Consider the following 17377-nt stretch of genomic DNA (forward strand, 5'->3'; position numbering starts at 1 on the left):
CTCAGATATGTCCACATGTCCTCAGATTGCTCCACATGTCCTCAGATATGTCCACATGACCTCAGATTGCTCCACATGTCCTCAGACTGCTCCACATGTCCTCAGATTGCTCCACATGTCCACATGTCCTCAGACTGCTCCACATGTCCTTATGTCCACGTATCCTCAGACTGCTCCACATGTCCTCAGACTGCTCCACATGTCCTTATGTCCACGTATCCTCAGACTGCTCCACATGTCCTCAGACTACTCCACATGTCCTCAGATTGCTCCACATGTCCACATGTCCTCAGACTGCTCCACATGTCCTCAGATTGCTCCACATGTCCACATGTCCTCAGACTGCTCCACATGTCCTCAGAATGCTGCACATGTTCTCAGACTGCTCCACATGTCCTCAGACTGCTGCACATGTCCTCAGACTGCTCCACATGTCCTGAGAATGCTGCACATGTTCTCAGACTGCTCCAGATGTCCTCAGACTGCTCCACATGTCCTCAGACTGCTCCACATGTCCTCAGACTGCTGCACATGTCCTCAGACTGCTCCACATGTCCTCAGAATGCTGCACATGTCCTCAGACTGCTCCACATGTCCTCAGACTGCTCCACATGTCCTCAGAATGCTGCACATGTTCTCAGACTGCTCCACATGTCCTCAGACTGCTCCACATGTCCTCAGACTGCTCCACATGTCCTCATAATGCTCCACATGTCCTCAGACTGCTCCACATGTCCTCAGACTGCAGCCGTGCACGCTCAGGTCCACGTTTTGTGAGCTTTTCCTCCTCCTGCTAAAGTGCCGAGTGCTGACCCTGTGTTCCTCCCCCTGCAGGAGTCACCCTCTTTGTGGCACTTTATGACTACGAGGCGCGGTCAGAGGACGACCTCAGCTTCAGGAAAGGAGAACGCTTCCAGATCATCAACAGCACGTAAGTCTCTGCAGCTGCTCATCTCTCTGCTGGGGGGGGGGGGGGAGAGAGACTTATATCCAGGAATCCTTCATCAGAAATGAGACAGAAAACACAGCTTTCTTTCATTTTCTGTCTTTATTCTATTTGTATTGATTTGGAATATTGAGTCAGCTGTTTCTAAACATGAGGTTAGCCGTGAGCCTGAGAGGAGGAATCCAGAGGGCTAAAGACATGAAGGGCACACACTCCGCTGGCTGTATTGCTGAGTCCATTCTAGTTCATCTCTGGATGTGTTCCAACAAACTGTGCTTTCACACAAAGGTACAGAGTCTCAGACCCCGACACCCCCCTACTGCACGATCACCTTTGGCACAGCCAGGCTGTCTTCCTCCTCACCACACCCGTCTACTTCCTGTCCCAGCCAGCGGCACATTCCTCCACACACCTCAGCCCCCGCTGGGCCTCAGCCACATTAGGAACACACTGTCATTACAGCTCCAGCTCCTCCTCCTCCTCCTCCTCCTCCTCCTCCTCCTCCTCCTCCTCCTCCTCCTCCTCCTCCTCCTCCTCCAGCTCAGAGATAGCTGCATCTTCTCCCCTCCTCTCTCTGGCTGCGTTTCACTTCTCTTATTTTTCATTTCCTCGCTCCTCGGTCTCGGTCTCACCGCAAGTTGATTTGTCTGCGCCATCTTGAGTAGCGTCCCAATGGCCTTATTTCTGCCGGAGGACCGAGGAGCGATAATGGAGGAGCTATAACCGAGGAACCACCAGACCGTCCTTCGGTGAAATCCTCAGACACTCGCCCCGCCCCCTTACTGTGTATCGCTCACTGATTGGACGCTGCAGTGCATGCACTGATCTGATGCTTCTTGACATGAGAGCAGTTTCCCAGCGGAGTGAAGAAAACACATGAGAGTCACTCCTCAGTTTATACCGTGTTTTGTTTCAATTCATGTTTCACTTAGTTACAAACATGTGGAAAAAGTGGCCCGGGGATTAATTGACAGACAGGCCCACTTAACGCGCGGCATTTATCGGCCGGTCGGCGACGAAAGTATGTTACTTAACTAAAAACCCTATGCATTTAATGTTATTTTGGACCATTATTCATATAGTAATCACATTACCTGAGCCCTTGAGTTACCTTGAGCAAAATAGTTACAGCATATATTTAGTGATTTTAATGTTAACAGATCTTTGATGCAATAACATTTTGACCCAATTTGCCTGACTTGACGCATGGAATAAATAATGTGCGGAGGAAGCATCCTCAATGTGGGTGAGATTTTTTTTTAAATGTTGAAGTTAAAAGCATCAATCTGGTGCACTTTGAGAGCAAAATTAGGGAAACATTTTCATGATCGCTTTTTTCGTTTTACATTTTCATTTATTGTCATTTCGGCAGATCTGCACCCCTGCCCGATCTGCACTGCGCATGTGCGACATGGTCCGCCATATTGGACAACATGCGGCACATTTGACGTCTAGACGGCTCCGATGTGCATCGTGCATGCGCGAGTCATAAACGTTTCAAATATCTATACAAAAATCTTTTGTTTTATTTTATTTGAAATAAAATGAAGGACATTCACAGTTAATGTAATTAGATATAAATTATGAATGCCATACATATTGCATACATTCACAGTCAATATTTATTCAGTATGTATGATGGCTGTCCAACAGAAGTTAAATCCATTTCTCACTTATTCTGACAATGTACTTAACCCAATAAAAGGACCCAATAAAAGGAGTTGTTAAATAATGGTGAAGTCACGTTGTAATAACAATAACTCATCTCTCTCGTTCAGATTAATATTGTCGGGTTTTTGAGTGTTCTTTTTCTGCTTTGCCAAATGCCACTGTGTCAAGTGTCCTATTAGAGTTGCCGTATGTAGTTATCAAATATGGCGGACCATCTCGCACATGCACAGTACAGATCGGGCAGGGGAGCAGATCGGGTAGTGACAGCCTCATCCCAGTACCCCTCCTCCGAGACTTGACCCGGAAATCGATCAAGACACGCCATTTTGAAGGACGTCCCAATTAGGGATGGGAATTTGAAAGCAAATGTATATTCGAATATTCGAAATGTACATATCCTAAAAAAATATATTGTGTACAAAAAAAATATTCAAACATTTTTTTTTTGTACCCAATTTTTTTTCAATGATTTTTGGAAATAACTACATACATGTTCAAATAAGTGTAGAAACCAAGTCGAATTTTTCAAATGTATTGAACTGGTGATCACAGTTTGACAGCTAGGCAGCTTTCATGTGTGGAGGTGATTCACAATCAGGCCAGCTGTAGAGAAGACCCTCTCAGCTGGAACGGAGGTTGCGGGTATAGCAAGGTATAGCATGTATATATAGGTTTAATTCGGCATAGTTTGCACTCTACACCGCACTCACTAACCTGGTCGAAATATTTCCACACATTACTCCTTTTTGACGCCATGTCTGTTGTGTAGGACTCTTCTTAGAGTGTAAATAATTACCGGACTATGACTGGTAAAATATGTTGAATACCGGCAAAACTAAATCTCTCCAGTAAAAATGTCTATGTACTTTGCCGCCACACACGGTTGCCAAGCAGCGCTTATTGTTGTTTAGGCTGGCCACTCATGTGTCACGACTCACGAGTGTTGACAGGGGGCGGGGGAGCATGCACATGAACTGTTAGCGCCGGAACCTCGCAACGGCTGCGGAGCTCATTTGCGCCATATTTGGGCCTAAGATGAGGTTTGGGTCTGCGTGAGGGAGGGGCAGCAGCCATATAATTGGCTAGAACTAGCTAGATATGATGGATTTGGACATAAACGCGAGTGAAGTATAACCGGACGCGAGAGAGAGAGAGATCAGCACCTGCAGCTCTGCCCGCTGTGAGGGGCCGGTGAGCGGAGCAACACACACCTTTACGGCCCCTACACACGGCGGCGTGCGTTGCCGCTTCAACGCTTCTGCCCATTCACTTTGAATGGGGTGACGTCACGATTCGCCGAACTGCATTGTGGGAGCAAAGCGTAACTTCTCTCGCGGTGCTCGCTGCAAAAGTAGAGCAATGTTCTACTTTTGCCGCCTCGACGGAGGCGTCAGCCAATCAAATCCAGCGTATGCAAATCTGACAGTACAAGCAGTAGCCAATCAAACCGCGTGTATGTTGGGAGAGCCAGACCGCAGTTATTTCCCATATGTCAAAAAATGGAGGAGAAAATCATTGTCGCGGTAGGGAATCACCCGGTACTCTATGACCAGTCCCTCTTTACATACAGGGATACAAACCGGAGGAGCCAGGCATGGGGGGAGGTGGCAGAGACAGTGGGTGAAACTGGTAGGTTTTCGCCTGTTTGGGGAGTTTATATCCAGTGTACTTCGTTTGAATGGACAGCTAGCAAACATAGACAGTATATTTAGCCAGCATGGATGTAGCATGAATGCTTTGCTTTGTATGTCAGGGGCGGGACATTCATGTGGTTGGTTGTTGGTCGGGTTGCTCGCGTTGACTCCCCAAGCTCAAGACACGCCCACCGCCAAGCGGCAACGCACGCCGCCGTGTGTAGGCTCCGTTAGACGTCACCTAACACATTTAGCTATGGCACTGTCGTGTATATATATATATATTGAATTATTCAATTTGATAATATGTAATCAACTTAGGCATCACTCCCAAAAAAAAAAAAAAAACCTGAATAATTTCGAATATTCGAATATTCGATGAATCGTTCCCATCCCTAGTCCCAATAGCTGAAATGCACACGGAGGAGTCAAGGAGGGGTGAGGGAGGAGGGGTGCGGGAGGAGGGGTGCGGGAGGAGGGGTGCGGGAGGAGACGAAAGGGAGGATACACGAGAGTAGACTACGTGGAAGTAGGCTTGTTTGAGACGCATTGCGGCTCGCCTCGAAAGTAGACGAGAATAGCCGATCGCAGCCGGGGGAGGTCTCAAAAAGCTCGCCTGAAGTCGGACAGCTCGGAGTCGGCTTCGTCTTCTTCTCTCGGTTTTTTGGCGGATTGCAAACAACTTTAAGGTACATACCACCACCTCCGGAGTCGGCTTGACTCGGTTTGCATTTATAAAGAATGCACACATGTGTTTAATCGTTAATGTCAGATATGTACTCAGTAAATACATTTGTTCCTGCTCAAGATTAGATTCAACTTTATTGTTATTGCACAGATTACAGGTACTGAGACAACGAAATGCAGTTTAGCTTCTAACCAGGTGCAACAAGCAGTAAAGTGAAAAGTAATGTACACAATCTACAGAATAAAATATAGAATGAATTGAATGATGAATAAACAGTGAGGGGTATGAATACACTAGATATCAGCCTGTGAGCAGTATGAACAGTGTGTATGAATACACTAGATCAGGGGTCTCCAACACGTCGATCACGAGCTACCAGTAGCTCGCAAGCCCTCAATAAATAGCTCGCCAAGCAAATCCAAAATGTAAAAAATACACACAAAAAAAAGGAAATGTAATTAAAAGAATCTACCCAATGCATAAACGAAACCTCAATCATCGTGAACTCTATCTACTTACTACAACTCTATATCTATGTAACACCCCTCCTCCCTCCACCCCCACAATGAATATCGACCAATCACGTTCTTGCTTGATTTGCGGGACCAGCTTTGCAGTCGGGAAGAAAAGCAATGTGGCACTGGCACCTCCCCGCTTCATAAGGAGTTTGACCGCAGATGTTCCTTCTGGCAGAATCTACACAACACATCAGCCCCATTGAACAGCCCAGTCGTGCCAGCCTATACAACACATGAGGGGCAGAGTTGTACCCTGTGTGTGTTGCAACTTGCATATATTTATTGCACTTGACGCATACATACGCATGGCGTAATTTCCACTGGGTACAGTTTTCGATCCCGTTTGCGTCCCCACTTTACAAATATGTTTATTATTATTTTTTAACGCAAGCTGTCATCGCCACGGAGGAGCACACAGCCTCTGTGAGCGAGCGAGACAGAGGGAGAGAGAGAGAGCTAGAGAGAGCACACCTTTATCTATTTAATATAGTTGTAAAATATAAAGTAAGAAATCATTCCAATGTGTCCTATAGGACAGTAAAAAAAAAACAGTTTAAAATTGATTTGTTATTGGTTGTGATCATATTCTAAAGATTTTTGAATTATTGAAAAGTATACATATCCCTTTCATCTGAGTGTTGAGAGCTGTATCCATACATTCATGTTGTGCTCAAAGTGCACCAGATTGATGCATTTCACTTCAACATTAAAACAAAAGATCTTTGTATGCCCCCGGACCCCCCTAGATGATGTGAGGTCCACCCCCAAATAAAGCATATTAAAATAATTAAATTGCATACATTTTATTTTAGTAAACACTGAAAACGGGTCCCACAGATCCAAACAGCACACAAAGGTTAAAGGTAAGCATATAATAATGTTAAAATGTGTTAATATATACACTGCAAATAACAAAAAAAAGAGGAGTAAAAGTAGCTCACGACTTGTTTTATTTTTTGAAAGTAGCCCTCATCCTAAAAAAGGTTGGAGACCCCTGCACGAGATATACACAGCAGCCTGTGAGCAGTATGAACAGTGTGTATGAATACACTAGATATACACAGCAGCCTGTGAGCAGTCTGAACAGTGTGTATGAATACACTAGATATACACAGCAGCCTGTGAGCAGTATGAACAGTGTGTATGAATACACTAGATATACACAGCAGGCTGAGAGCAGTATGAACAGTGTGTATGAATACACTAGATATACACAGCAGCCTGTGAGCAGTATGAACAGTGTGTATGAATACACTAGATATACACAGCAGTCTGTGAGCGGTATGAACATTGTGTATGAATACACTAGATATACACAGCAGCCTGTGAGCAGTATGAACAGTGTGAATGAATACACTAGATATACACCGCAGCCTGTGAGCAGTATGAACAGTGTGTATGAATACACTAGATATACACAGCAGCCTGTGAGCAGTATGAACAGTGTGTATGAATACACTAGATATACACCGCAGCCTGTGAGCAGTATGAACAGTGTGTATTAATACACTAGATACACACAGCAGCCTGAGAGCAGTATGAACAGTGTGTATGAATACACTAGATATACACAGCAGCCTGTGAGCAGTATGAACAGTGTGTATGAATATGCTAAGATATATAAAGTATGAAAACGGTAAGCAGTGCAAGTATAGTATAAAATATATAGATATTCATTTCATGATGATAAACATTGTGGAACAATGATGAAAAATGTGAATGGAAGTAGTGACGTAAAACTGACACAAAACAACAACAAACTTTTGCTGAGCCAATTGGAGAGCTTCATCAGCAGCACGGGGTAAAACCCACTAATGAGCGCTCTCAAGGCTGCGTCTTTGTCCCGCGAGATTTCAACGTCTCATGTAGGCGAGCCTCCAGAGCAAGTCGGACAAAATGACTAACCATCATGCAACGCACTAGCAAGACGTTGATCGCAACTGCGCAGGTCTCGCTTGTCTCAAACAAGCCTAGGTTGCGTTCCAATAGTCCATTTAGCTTAGGAACCTTCCTAATCAAGTGAACTGACCCGGAAGTACGTCACTGGCAGCCATGATAAGTGGCGTTCCAATTCTCCAAATGAAAGGAAAGGAGGTTTCAAACTTCCTTTATAACCTCCTTTATCTTATGATAGGGTTAGAATTTAGGAGCTGATTTTTGGATTATCGGAACGCAAGCCCGGGCTGCAGTCGAATAGTTCAAAGATCAGCTCCTAAGTTCTAACCCTATCATCTATTCCTTGACCTCTGAGTGAAACGTCACGGGGTTAAGGGATAGTGGATAGGAGAATTCAAAAGGACTTAGGAGAAGAGACTGCGGTACTTTAGAGAATCCGAATGCACTTTCACTATCCGACGTGTTTATGATGTGCCAGCGGACGTCATGAATGTGCGTCTGCTGGGGAAACTATGGAAACTACAGTTTTCTATACAGCGGACTACAACATGGATGTTCAATAAGAACGAGGGACTGCTGTAAACTCATCTAGAGACTCTGCACCGTGCTCTGATGCTGCTGCTTTGCTTTATGAACGTGGACAACAGAGAAACATATTCTTCATGACCAAAGTTGGAATTGAAATAAAAAAGGAAAGTGAAACTTATGCTCGTCACCCTCTCCCTCCGGTCCACATTAATACCAATGATCCCAATACGTATGATTGCATGAACTAAAGATCTTAAAATCAATACAGATGTATTTATTATAAACGTTAGTCCTTAACATCTATCACTGTGTATATCACCATTCAAACATCTTTTAGAAGTTGAACACACTCCACACAGCTCAGTGAAGACCGTGAAATGTTGACTTTATTTGATCATTTCAGTAAAAACTAACGTTCATATTTCTCTTTTTGATTATAATACTGATGAACGTTCAGAACAAAACACTTTGGCAACTTACCACTTACGTTTTAAAATGCTTAATAAGCACCGTAACTTTCATGATATCATTTCTCGGTCATAATCGGTTGTTTCCGTGAACGGCCGACTGTTGAGTGATGGCAAATGCTGCGGTTGCAAGGCATTGTGGGGCAGCATTTTCTCCTCTCCTTTCGGTAAGGGAGGTCCAGTGGTTCCTAAGCTAAAGGAGGTTATAAAGGAAGTTTGAAACCTCCTTTCCTTTCATTTGGAGAATTGGAACGGCACTTATCATGGCTGCCACTGAGGGACTTCCGGGTCATTTCACTCGGTTAGGAAGGTTCCTAAGCTAAATGGACTATTCGACTTCAGCCCTAGTGTTTTCACTACTCGCGTATAAAAGCCCCGCCCCCACAGCTGGTCCATTTCAACAGAGGAAAACCGACAACTGGAAGATGAGTGGAAAAGCGTCGCATAAATGTCTAAGTGCTCAGAGCTCCGTGGGAATTATTATGTGCAATTCATTTTTTAAATTTATACTAACAATTTAAGTCATGTTTAATGATTGTGAACGTCACTAAAACATAGCTATTAAGAAAGCTATTTCATAAATGGCTAGATCTTGATAAATAACAATTCTTTTTGTATTATTTTGTGTTTGAGTTAAATTATTTAAAATGCACAGTCCTGAATGTGGGTTTGTGGTGAATGTGGGGATCTACAGGACACACATTTTCAGAGTAAAGGCTTTCACATTACTATCATTATATTTGTATTTAAATGTAGGCTACATTTTACACCACAACGGAACACAATAGCAGGACCAACCATCATACATTGAATTCCTTGACTAACAAGAGAAAGATTCATTCATTTAAATAAATATTTAACAACAAATGGGCCGGTTCTAAGGGGTTATTCAGTTTGACGTTTGAGTGAACGAGGACATCCCAATGAATACCTGAGGACTCCTCTGTCCTCGCGTCACCTCCTCGTGTCTCTCGCTCGCATCTCACGGAGGCGGAGCTAAGACGCAAGGAAGGGACGCGAGTGAGGGAAAGGAGGAGTCGAGGAGGGGTATTGGGATGAGACTAGTGACATCTGTCAGTGACACATTAGAGGCTTCTCAATACTCAAATTTCCCCTCCTCGACTCCCCTCCTCGAGACTTAGTCCCGCCCACAGGAGATGCGAGCGGAGGACCGAGGAGGGGAACCGAGGAGAGAGGAGGGGAAGCAGCAGACGTTTAAAGAAATGAGAACTCCTCTCCTCTGAGCGGTCATATTAAAGCGACGTCCGTTCATTATTACGTGGCAACAGCTGCATCAGCTGTCGAGTGTTTTGTCATATTTTATAATCTCTGTTAGATCAGCTGAACATTGTTCCCCCACATATTTACCTTGAATTAATTGAGAGTGCGGTATAATGAGACAATAACAGGCTACAGATGCGGACACACACACACAAATATATTTATATAAATATATGCAATTTAAAGTATGAGAGCACTCTCATAATAACGTAACACAATCAGAGACTGGATATATCCCCCCCCTCTCTCTGGTCGCTGAAATGGGGAATTGAAATTACGGGCCAAAAGTTGTATTTGCAAGTATTAAAAGTAAGCAGAGGACACCAAACCAACTAAGACCTGTCTGTCCGCCGCATCTGCGCACACACTGTACCACACACACACCTACACACTGTACAGGACACACCTACACACTGTACCACACACACACACACACACACACACACACACACACACACACACACACACACACACACACACACACACACACACACACACACACACACACACACACACACACACACACACACACACACACACTGTACCACACACACCTACAGCTCCTAAAGCATAATCAGGCTACAGCCGTTGTGTATTTTATTATGTGAAGCACTAAATGGTTTTAGAAAAATATCGACTCTTTGTTTGTATATATCTACTAAACTAAATCAAATAAAGAGAGTAGGTCTGTTATACTGAGTGATATTTATTTTACACACTGCTCTGCTTTCTGCAGGGCCTCACAGCTGTTCTCACTGTAAACATCGCGTTGCGATGAGAGCAGTTTCTAAAATAATATCCAGGGGATGCATGCAGAGCTGTCATTGGCTGAGATAAGTCCGGCCGTGCGTCACGCCTCCACCGTTCCCGGAAATGCATCCGCGGAGGAGCCGTGGAGGAACCATCAGTGTATCCTCGGTTATAGCTCCTCCAGAGAGCCTCCTCGACGCTCGATCCTCGGTCCTCGGTGTGCATTTAGAGAAATGAGACGTCCTTCAAAATGGCGCGCTGAAATTCATTTCCGGGTCACTACCGGAGGACCGAGGAGTCGAGGAGTCGAGGAGGGGAAATTTGAGTATTGAGAAGCCTCTATTTAACCGAAGTGAAACGCAGCCTCTCTCACTTCCACCTCCTGCCCAGGCCTCACTGCCTCTTCCAGCCCGCCACACTGCCCCCTGCTGGACACAGGTGGCAGAGCCCATCAGAGCTGGCAGGAAGTGAGTGATGCAGGGCCACTAGAGAGCCACGAGGCTGCGGTCCCTCCAGGAAACAGGTCTCCATCCCTCATGTTTGAAATGCCCTGAATTCAGCGCATGTATTGTGAAGCTTTGTCAGGACACAGCTCCTGGGTGTGAGTCTACTGTTTGTAAATGAAATTGTCATTGTTGGGACTGCAGGCTGTGAATAAACACAGTGTGCCTCCTGTCAGTCATCCCAGTCCTGTGTCTAATTATTCTCTACCCAGCATTCAGTGGGGCAGAGGAGACAGGAGGCGGGCTCTCTGTTTACTCTGGTTGTTCCTCTGTGTTTTGTGGCAGAGCAGAGTTGTTTCTAGGAGGAGACAAAAGAGGCAGCGGGACAGACGCAGGCCGCCCCGCCCCGTGTTGATGTCTCGCTTAGACGCAGGCCGCCCCGCCCCGTGTTGATGTCTCGCTCAGACGCAGGCCGCCCCGCCCCGTGTTGATGTCTCGCTCAGACGCAGGCCGCCCCGCCCCGTGTTGATGTCTCGCTCAGACGCAGGCCGCCCCGCCCCGTGTTGATGTCTCGCTCAGACGCAGGCCGCCCCGCCCCGTGTTGATGTCTCGCTCAGACGCAGGCCGCCCCGCCCCGTGTTGATGTCTCGCTCAGACGCAGGCCGCCCCGCCCCGTGTTGATGTCTCGCTCCACCAACACATCTCACTCAGCAAACACATTCTCTCACTCCTGCATACTTTTCTCTCGTTAAGAAAGCCAGTTGTTATGGAGGGGTCCTCCTCTGCTTTTAGCATCCCTGTCACACACCAAAGACCCCCCCCCCTGGAGCCTCAGGGATGTGATAGAAACAAGCGGTACGATGAGTCACAGGGAAACGTCAGAGCAGGGATGTAATTGTGCGTTAATGTGTAAACATTGGTAAAGATGTGTAACCACGACTGCTGTCCCCAGGGCAGCTGGATGCTGAGGCATGTGAAGAAGAGAGGGGCAAATAAAGAGAGGACAAAGGACAAGTACACATGTTTGTAGCACTGTGATAACACACGGATACACATGGAACACCCTTTTCCTGTTTTAAATAACTCGATGATCCATATGGTGGCAGATCATGGATCATATATCTGATGTCTGTGAGGCTGACAGACTGACAGACTGAATGTTTGCTTTGGAAATGGAGATGTGAGGGTCTTTTGGAATGCAGTTTGAAAATATGAAAGGATGAAAAGGAGGAACAGTGAGAAATGTGGGATGGATGGAAGATGAGTGTTTGAGAGAGTCTGAGGCGATGTGAGGTCTGGATGGGCCCACAGAGCAGCTGGTTAGTGAGGAAGAGACACACCGGGGACATCAGAGAGACACTCACGGCTGTGAGGTCTGGATGGGCCCACAGAGCTGCTGGTTGGTGAGGAAGAGACACACCGGGGACATCAGAGAGACACTCACGGCTGTGAGGTCTGGATGGGCCCACAGAGCTGCTGGTTGGTGAGGAAGAGACACACCGGGGACATCAGAGAGACACTCACGGCTGTGAGGTCTGGATGGGCCCACAGAGCAGCTGGTTAGTGAGGAAGAGACACACCGGGGACATCAGAGAGACACTCACGGCTGTGAGGTCTGGATGGGCCCACAGAGCAGCTGGTTAGTGAGGAAGAGACACACCGGGGACATCAGAGAGACACTCACGGCTGTGAGGTCTGGATGGGCCCACAGAGCTGCTGGTTAGTGAGGAAGAGACACACCGGGGACATCAGAGAGACACTCACGGCTGTGAGGTCTGCCCTGTTTCACCTTTGAGACATTAAGCTGTCACCCATGTTTAAAAGCAGCTCAGCTTCAGTTCATCACAACCCTTACACAGGAGCGCTGCAGAGGCTAACACAACATGATCAACAATAGTAAACCTCGTTAGTGTGTTTCACTTAAGCTGTGTTTTGTAACAATAGTGACAGGAGAACACATGTTGTTAGGATTCAGGATGTGGTTAGCCTAGCATGTGGACAGCGAGCCTGTGGCCAAATTAAATATTCAAAAAGATAGAAATAGTCCACTGAACTTAAATAGCACCTGTTAAGTTCATATTGTCCATTCACCTGTTCGCTAAAACGTTCATCTCCCTTAGGATGCATAGATCTGACCAGTTACTGGAACACATGTCTGTGCTCTGAGTGAGAGCTGCTGGAGCGCAGAGCTGCAGTCAGGACGGCCTGAGCTCAGCATCACGCCTGGAAGCATGGCTGCTCCAAAGTGATGCCTGTTTCTACCAGCAGCACCTGTTACTTCTCTCGTTCCTGGCTGAGTTAAACAGTAAGATATCTCTGTTAAAGCACAATGCTGTGACCAGCTGTTTAGAAACAGTCACGGCATAGACCTTGGACTACCACCATGTGTCCTGTTCACATTCTGTCTGTCCAGCTTTGAAAAGAAAGGAAATGGAGCCGGCTCAGATGTGGAGTTACAGTTCATGATGGCAGCTGCTCTTTCCTTCTGGTTTACACAGCAGCAGTTTGATTGGGTGAATGGCATTGATCTTGTCTGCTGATAAAATGAAGTGTATTATTCTTCTTCTGTTAATTCTCTCTCCCTCTCCCCCTCTCCCTCTCTCTCTCTCTCTCAGTGAAGGGGACTGGTGGGATGCTCGCTCGCTCACCAGCGGGGGCAGTGGCTACATTCCCAGTAACTACGTGGCTCCAGTGGACTCCATCCAGGCTGAGGAGTGAGTTGTGTGTGTGTGTGTGTGTGTGTGTGTGTGTGTGTGTGTGTGTGTGTGTGTGTGTGTGTGTGTGTGTGTGTGTGTGTGTGTGTGTGTGTGTGTGTGTGTGTGTGTGTGTGTGTGTGTGTGTGTGTGTGTGTGTTTACGATGCGTATGCTCCTTCATTAGGTTTCACTCTCACATACGATGATGTTTTTATAGTCTCTTGAACGAGGATGCCTTCAGTGGACTCTGAGGCAGTGTGAAGGTGTGGGTGCAGCTTCCTCTGTGAATACACCTTGGTGTCGCACTGCTCCTGTGCTCTTTTCTTCTCTCGATGTAGTCTCAGCGCATGAGGGAAACACTTTGAAGGTTAGGGTTCAGAAGGTGATCCTTCACTTCTTTATGATCTCTTTCTCTCTTATCAGTATGTTCAGTCGCAGCTTCTGAAACATGTCTGCTATAATAATGCTAGTTGAAGATGTTTACTCCTCATGAAACTATGAATAAAGAATTACGTGAGCACAGGTCTGCAGGGACAAGGCAGCAGGACATGAACTAGTGAGTGCACCACACGCAGACCTGCTGCCAACCGTCCACTGAAGTTAAGACAAAGACTGTCTTCAATTTGATTTAATCAGCTTGTTCTTCATTGATTCAAGTTCATCAAGTTGATATACTTCAAAGTTCTAGTTGTGTCAACATTGCTTTTTAAGTTGTCTAAGTTGATTGAGCTCTAAAGTTAAAACAAAGACTAATCTAACGTTATCAGTGCAAGTAAACCTTATTTTCCGAGTCAAACAAACTCACATTTTGTTATTATTATAACTCACATTTTCAAGTTCTGAATGTAAAAACTTGATTGATGAGGATTGATTTGAACTTTAAATGTGTTTCGAGTCAGATGTATTAGTTATATCATAAGATCAACAAATGTATAAAAGAAGGAACTCAAAGCACCAGAATAAAGGTTACACAATAATCTGTTTTAATGGTACATTAAAAGCAACAATACACAATTCAGAGCACTCTGCAACAGTACAAAATACAGAGCACTCTGCAACAGTACAAAATACAGAGCACTCTGCAACAGTACAAAATACAGAGCACTCTGCAACAGTACAAAATACAGAGCACTCTGCAACAGTACAAAATACAGAGTACTCCGGGCTCAATTCCTACCACCGCGTGAGATACGGACCACGGCAGCCAGTCAGGAAGAGAGTGTCCTGCCATGCAAACTGCTCCTACTTCATACAGAGTAATTAAGCACACACATATATTTAAGCCAACTCCAAGATGTTGTGGCAATTTAGCACGCAGGACATGAAAGAATAAAACAGAGAGGAATCAAATAAAACAAACACAGGTACAGTTGATCAATAATCACACAGCATGTATAGGCCATGGATGTATATTAAGAACTGGATACAACGTGGGAGGCGGGGCCTCATTCATTCCTATGAGAGTTGCTCAATGGCGCATGATGACAAAATGGCCCAACTTTTGAGAGAGCGAAACGTCACAGATTACCCGGCATGCCTGAGAAGTACCCGTATGTGCGCTCATAGAGCATGCGCAACTTTAACCACGCCGCCCAAAAGGCTCGTTCACATTAAGCACGTGAACTTGCGTACACGTAACAGCACCGCGCGTTCATGACAGCATGGTACTGGATTTATATTAACGAGGCGGTAGTTAGCAGCTAGCAGCTAGCGGCTAGCTAGTACATTATGCTAAGTTACACATCAATGGTTATGTACTTTTATATTACGCTGACATCAGGATCTAGTGATGTCCAAGCAACAGAGCTTCATTTAGCATGATACTTGTGTGGGTTGTACATAAAACCACTTGGTAATATATACAAATGTATATGTTGAAGCCTGTTATGATCAATTGTGAGTTAAAACTTTATCTAAAAAGTGAAGCTGATGATGGATTACTGTGGTGGAGTTAAAATAACAATATCCTATTTCCATATATATATATATATATATATATATATATATATTACAGCTCCGTGGGCTGGCAGTAAGGCGATATGGTCCGTTGTTATTGTGCATCCATGGGTAAAGAGAAACTCATGTAGTGCTGAACACGTAACATGAACGTGCCGGGCGGCACGGTCCCGTGGGTTAGATGCACGTTCATAATGCCGAGGGAAATAACTCTCAGAATAACGTTATTAGCACATTTTTACAACTTGAGGAACAAATGTTTTTAATAAGGGCTATACAAGTGTTCATACTGGGTAGTTTATTTAGTTTAAAAAAAAATATCCAACGAGTTACAGACCACTGTAAGTCAATGGGAAACAGTGTTTCTGGGCCCAGCAACCTAAAGGAAGTGTAGTACCGCCGTTTGGCCACAACAAATATTCTCATCAGACTCCGGCGCACTTCCTGGGGGCTTGGTATAGCCACTGCAATGAACACCCACATTTTTCCTATGCAGCCTACAACACAAATGTCACATGTTTTTCTCTGCGTCTCATCTTTAGGATTAGTTAACTTAACAAAGGTTAACTGTTCTTATATACTAAAGCCTCCTCTGAACTTCCTCACTCAAGTCAGCTCACTTAACAGGAATACATGTATTGATACATTCAGAACGACCATTATCCCATGGCCTCTCTAGGAGTCTTGCAGGATATGAATTATCCAATTAACTAAGTCTGCCCACGAGCGCACATTTTCCCCTATGCAGCTACGCACCAACATTGTTATCGTTTCTTAGCTAATACATGCTGGATGTGAACCACTAACCAACAAGGCTTTAACTGTATTATATCTGAGGAAGCCCCTCTCTTGGAGTTCCTCTGACCTCTCACCAATTCACTTAACATGGGTACATCTGCTGTTCATTGCAAAGACCATTGATAATTAGCAAAGAGACTCCTGGGCCTCTTCTACTGACTTTCTGAAAAATACTCCTCCACGGGTAATCATTTTACTCAAGGCAGAAATCACAGGTTGTACTGCACCTCACCTACTCACAAATAGCCAAAACAACACCTTTTGATTATAACACAAAAGTGGAAGAAAAGACCATTTGCGCTAATCTACTAAAGATGGGACATCATTATAGGAATATTAATAGAAAAAACCTCTCGTCCAAAAAATGTACTCTTCCATTGAAGTTTAACACATATGAATATATAAAAACACACATATATTAGTGACAACACAATTCAACACACTTCTTATATATCAGGTGACATTACAAATGAATATACCAGAAATATGCTGTATTAAACTGTCTGCTATAACATGTTATTTTAATACCTCAATACTTCCAAAACTGTAACTGACAATAAGACATATCAATAATTCAGAGCAGGAGACTCCAAACAAACAGGGCTTGAAATGTGCATCTCATTTGTGTTGAGGATGTCAGTAGCTGCGTTCATATAAGACCTGTACCAACTACACTGCTGCAAACAGCTGATCTCAGCTGTGTGTTTCTGAGCCTATGGATTCTTGCTCAGCACTGGTCCGGTTTGATGCTGACTCTCTGAAGATTTTAAAGAGTACGTCATATTGCTGGGGTATTCGAGAATGAGGCTGTAGATTGCCCCCATTGCCCACATCTTGGAGGTCATGTAGGACGATGGTGTCCCACACCACAGCCACACATGAGGCAGAGGGCCTTCCTGTCCAATCAACAGTCTGCATTCCTTCTGCATCACACAAGGGTTTCTCCATGAGCCTAATGACAAAGATATGCACATCTTAACTTACATTTTCAAATGTTAAACATCACTGCCATTAGGACTCCTCGTTTTCTAGTAGTGAAAAAGTGAAGTCTCTCAAAATACAATTGAAAGAAATACAGGACAAAGAGCACAGTCAGCATTACGTGT

General features: G+C 44.9%; 1 protein-coding gene across 5 annotated transcripts in view; it reads left to right on the plus strand.

The window, feature by feature from the left end:
* The window catches only part of fynb (FYN proto-oncogene, Src family tyrosine kinase b), an 83734-nt gene that overhangs the window by 49787 nt on the left and 16570 nt on the right, over window positions 1-17377 (plus strand). For all 5 annotated transcript variants that reach the window (XM_071201874.1, XM_034075695.2, XM_034075692.2 and 2 more), the window contains 2 exons: window positions 835-931; window positions 13438-13536. In XM_071201874.1, the coding sequence (XP_071057975.1) occupies window positions 835-931; window positions 13438-13536 (196 nt within the window). The remainder of the gene's footprint in view (window positions 1-834; window positions 932-13437; window positions 13537-17377) is intronic.

The sequence above is a fragment of the Pseudochaenichthys georgianus genome, chromosome 24, assembly GCF_902827115.2.
Source record: "Pseudochaenichthys georgianus chromosome 24, fPseGeo1.2, whole genome shotgun sequence".
NCBI lineage: Eukaryota > Metazoa > Chordata > Actinopteri > Perciformes > Channichthyidae > Pseudochaenichthys > Pseudochaenichthys georgianus.